General features: G+C 37.5%; 1 protein-coding gene across 1 annotated transcript; it reads left to right on the forward strand.

Annotated features, from left to right (window-relative positions):
• The first annotated feature begins 188 nt into the window (after positions 1–188).
• On the forward strand, positions 189–2,881 carry LOC113041462 (deoxyribonuclease-1-like). Its single transcript, XM_026200002.1, has 8 exons — positions 189–326; positions 416–504; positions 583–669; positions 755–867; positions 1,636–1,748; positions 1,895–2,049; positions 2,129–2,222; positions 2,330–2,881. The coding sequence occupies exons 1-8, from the start codon at positions 189–191 to the stop codon at positions 2,375–2,377; spliced, it is 837 nt and encodes a 278-aa protein (XP_026055787.1). The 3' UTR covers positions 2,378–2,881.
• The last annotated feature ends 1,986 nt before the right edge of the window (positions 2,882–4,867 follow it).

Below are 4,867 nucleotides of genomic sequence, written 5' to 3' on the forward strand. Positions count from 1 at the left end.
TCCTGCATCTGCAAACCAGGAAAGTCTGATTAACATTCTCATCTTTCTGTCAATTAACACTTTTTGGCATTCTCAGTTAATTTTTCATAAGGGGTCTGTGTCTGTGTCCACATTTTGTAACTAGATAGATAGATAGATGACTACTTTTTAATACATGTCTAAATATTTCCTTAATCTCTGTATACAGCATGAAGATTATCACTACTCTAGGTCTACTCCTGGTCTCTGTCCACCTTGGAAGCTCAATTCTGATTGGATCCTTCAACATTAAATCCTTTGGGGATTCAAAAACATCTAATGCCACCCTGCTTAACATCATTACCAAAGTGAGTGACACCCAAACCTATAAAACCCTTATACTCAAACCTATAAAACCGTTACACGCTCTCATTTGGTAACTGTATTGTGTGATTAGGTAGTGCAGCGTTATGACATTGTACTCATCCAAGAAGTGAGAGATAGCGATCTCTCTGCAACTAAGAAATTGTTGCAAAGTGTGAATGGGTAAGTTGTCTTAACTGGCTGTATGTTACTGTATTTAATTGTAAATAAATTAATAAAATTTTCAATTTTCATTACCAGAGGTTCTTCTCCATATGAATATCAGTACATTGTAAGTGAGCCCTTGGGTCGGAGCACTTACAAAGAGAGATATCTCTTTATTTACAGGTAAATTTAGTTCACCTATCATATAAGATTTTATGTATATACGTGGTTCGTATCAAATGAATAATTGCATTTTTATTCTCATCAGACGTCAGACAGTGGCCGTTGTCAACAGCTTCCATTATGATGATGGATGTGAATCCTGTGGAACGGATACTTTCAATAGAGAACCCTTTGTTGTGCTGTTCTCCTCTAATACAGGTGGAGGTCCAAGTTCATTGTGCTAATGTTGGCAGTAATACAGTCAGAGGGCACTGTTCAGCAAAAGCTTTTCATCTACAGTTCCCCTGAAATTAAGAGCCGTGCTACAGCCAACAATGGCAATGAAAAGGATGTGATTTTCATATTTAGGGTTTAATATACACTACCATTTAAAAGTCTGGGGACAGTAAGACATTTTTTTCCCCTTGAAATAATACTCTTTATAAATATGCAAGGATGCATTGTGGGTTTATACAAATTTATCAAGTCAAAGACTTTTTAATTGTTCAAGAGATTTCTATTTAAAATAAATGCTATTCCTTTCCACTTTATACTTGTGAAAGAAACCTTGAAAAAATGTATCACAGTTTTTCCACAAAAAATATTAAACATCACAGCTTCATCATCACAGGTATAAATTACATTTGAAAATAGTAATATAGACAAAATAATTTTTAACACAATACTATTTTTACTGTATTTTTGATCAAATAAATGCAGCCTTGGTGAGCATAAGAGACTTCTTTCAAAGACATTTCTTAAATCCTATAGACCCCAAACAGTAGTGTACATTGTATTTATAATACAACATGAATACAATGACTGTATTTAGCTTACTGTTCATCAAGGATTTAGCAGGGATTTAATTTCAATTATTATAATTAATTTACAGCTCACAGTGACACTAAACAACAATCACTTGTTAGCGGATTGAGCGGATTCTTATTTTTAATCAAAATACTGAGCACTAACAAATCTTTTCTATAGCTGTCCAGGAATTTGCCCTCATTCCTCAGCATACATCCCCAGAAGTCGCTGTGCGTGAAATCGATGCTCTGCATGATGTCGTCTTGAATGCTAGACAACGTCTGAACACAAGTGTAACTATACCGATGCATGGCGATCTGTATGAACTTGTCCTGTTAACATGACCAACATTTCAATTTAATTGACACTACTCTAATCATCACTTTGCTAATAATATGATTTGGGTGATTTATGTAAAAAAAAATGTTTTTTTTTTCAGAACATCATGCTTCTGGGAGACTTCAATGCTGGCTGTAGCTACGTTTCGAATTCAGACTGGTCCAAAATACGCCTCCGCACTGACCAAGGTTACACCTGGCTCATCCCTGATAGTGCGGACACAACGGTCACAAACACAAGCTGCCCTTATGACAGGTAGGAGGACATCACAAGCTAAAATGCTTGATAAGATAAACCTATGTTATGTAATGACCCATAATATGCTTGATAAAAGGATTGTAGCCACCTCTGACATGATGAAAGGAGTGTCCGCTGGATCAGCACAGGTCTTTGACTTCATGGGAGCCCAAGGATTGAGCCAGAGCTGGGTAAGGATAGGTTTTGCCTTATTGGGATTCAGTATTCTAGCTCTCTGGAGAGTTGAGTTATTGCTGAGTGTATTCCTCTGTCTGAAGGGTTCATGTCTCTTTCACAGGCCCTGGCAGTGAGTGATCACTTTCCCGTTGAGGTCAAGCTCCTCTGAAAAACATCAAGGTTGTTCCCTCGCAGCAGATATACACTGCAATTGCCTAATAATGCTTGATGTGTAGTGCTATCTTAGACTTAACAAAAAAATCATTTATATTTGAATATTACAATTGAATAATTGTATAGCAAGTATAATTCTATAGCTATAAGAAAAACATAATTAAATTTGAATTTGCAGCTTTAGAAATCTTCTATAAGCCCCAGTTCTTCTATAATTATTATGCATGCAGTTTTTATTACCCCATTAATAAGCTAAACTGAAGAAAAAAAATGGTGTAGAAACTAATAAAGTTTGTGGTGTCGGCTTCTCTGTTTGCAAGAAGTTTCTCTATTGTGGGTTTTCTGGTAAGCGTGATTTCACCAAGTAAAACATATTCCTGGATCAACATCCTTATCTAGTATGAGACAATAACAAACAAACATACCATTAAGAGCCATATTCTGTGTGATCCTCTTCATTAATATTCTCTGCGCCTCAATCGGGTTCAAATTCAAGCAATGTAGAGGACGTCATTGTTTACAAAACAACTGGAACACGTTCTGAGCTTGAGAGGGGCGGGTTGTTCAGACGTGCTCTCGAGGCAGTATAGCGAATCACAACACACTGAGCCAGCTGACCAATCTCAGCCCATCGCGTATTTCTGAGGAAGGGGCTTCATAATAACCCTTTTACTGTCCATGATAACAGGAAATAAATCTAAGCATTTGTCAGAGAAGTGACAGATCGGTGTGGAATAAAGATAAATTATGTGAAAAATAATGCGTTTTTTAATAAACGGAGCACGAGCACATGTTAGACTGCACCCCATTAAAAAAAAGTCAACCACCCCTTTAAAGGAATATTTTAAACAAAAATCCAGTAATCATATAACAGTAGAAAGAGTTTATAGTGACAGTTCAGTCAGTGACTGTTTGAGTAATTACTCCGGGATATTGGTTTGTTTTAACTCAGAGGGAGTGTCAGCCACATTAAAAAAGTTAACAGCTTAAGTCATTTGTGAATTAATGGGAATTCGAGACGTGAGCCATTTAAAATGATTCAGTTCGATTTGGTGAACTGGTTCAAGAAGATCCGGTTACATCTAATGATTCGTTCGTGAACCGGATATCACAAACTGCTTTGTTTTGAACTGTCTCACAACAGACACGGAAGAATAGACAATGCTGAATAAAGTAGTAGTTTTTGCTATTTTTGGACCAAAAGGTATTTTCGATGCTTCAAAAAATTCTAACTGACCCTCTGATGTCACATGGACTACTTTGATGATGTTTTTCTTACCTTTCTGGACATGGACAGTATACCGTACACACAGCTTCAATGGAGGGACTGAGAGCTTTCGGACTAAATCTAAAATATCTTAAACTGAGTCCCAAAGATGAACAGAGGTCTTACAGGTTTGGAACGACATGAGGGTGAGTTATTAATGACATCATTTTCATTTTTTGATGAACTATCCCTTTAAGCTTTACAGATCCACCAAGGTCACAATTGCTGCTATCAATATGAGTTTCACTATAGACAGGGCCCCTTCTGTTCCTCTCTAGTGCCTCAGGACGGCTTCGGCGGTTCAGGGTCTAGCACAACTCGTAGGCGGGGACCTTGATGCTTCAGGAAGCGTTTCATTGGCCTGGATTGCTGTTTTAGCCCAGGCTCCGTCTTCCACTGAGGCTAATGCTGTTCTGGTTTTGCAGGTTGAGCAGCGGGGCTATTCTGGCGGCCTGCAGCCGTGGTGCCAGGGGGTTAAGGGAGGATGTGACAGAGCACCTGTGACGTCTTCAAAGACTCCGATAACCATTCAGTGAAAGTTAAAAAGGAGTTTTCCCATAGTACATAATGAGAGGGAACGTTCAAATAGGAACATGGCCACTGCAAAATAGCACAACAACAAAAGTTGCAGATAAGGCAACATGACACACTGAATTCAGTAGAGAGCTAATACTACTGATGACCTCTTGATGCTAAATCGCTAATGTGATGCCAGATCTCGGTAAAAAAAAAACAGGAAACTTCTCAAAATAAGTGACTTTCCCCAAAACAAGGCAACGCCTTTTAACGTTAACTTTTAAAACCTTTATCCTTTAAAGAAAAAAAAAAGTATAAAATGATTCACTGCAACTGTAGAATATTTCATGAATAGACAAATCTGAAGAAGCTTTAAAAGGCGGATGACCAAGGCCAGTTATCAACAGTGTATGTAACATAGTTGACTGTGATTTAGCAACTTATGTTTTGGGAAGGCGGTTAATGCTTTGGCAGAGTCAAGTGAAGCGATAGACTATAACAAAATACATGTTACTCTCTCCAGTTGTTTGTCTTATCGCCCTTTAAACTTTTTTTTTTATTTATTTTTTGGTTTTGTTTGCAGCAAACAGAAATAACGTTTTGTCATTTCAAGCCTCACTGCTAAGTGCTGTGTTTTGCATTTAATAAACGGTTTCTAACGCTTCTAAACTAAAGAGCAACATTAGAAATGAGATATCCAAA

Source organism: Carassius auratus, chromosome 3 (genome assembly GCF_003368295.1).
Source record: "Carassius auratus strain Wakin chromosome 3, ASM336829v1, whole genome shotgun sequence".
Classification (NCBI taxonomy): domain Eukaryota; kingdom Metazoa; phylum Chordata; class Actinopteri; order Cypriniformes; family Cyprinidae; genus Carassius; species Carassius auratus.

Bases quoted from the DNA above. Each gene is read 5' to 3' on its own strand.
- LOC113041462 (XM_026200002.1), top strand. From the start codon at position 189: ATGAAGATTATCACTACTCTAGGTCTACTCCTGGTCTCTGTCCACCTT. The intron at 327-415 runs GTGAGTGACACC...TTGTGTGATTAG, and splicing joins TGCTTAACATCATTACCAAA to GTAGTGCAGCGTTATGACAT. The intron at 868-1,635 runs GTGGAGGTCCAA...TCTTTTCTATAG, and splicing joins GCTGTTCTCCTCTAATACAG to CTGTCCAGGAATTTGCCCTC.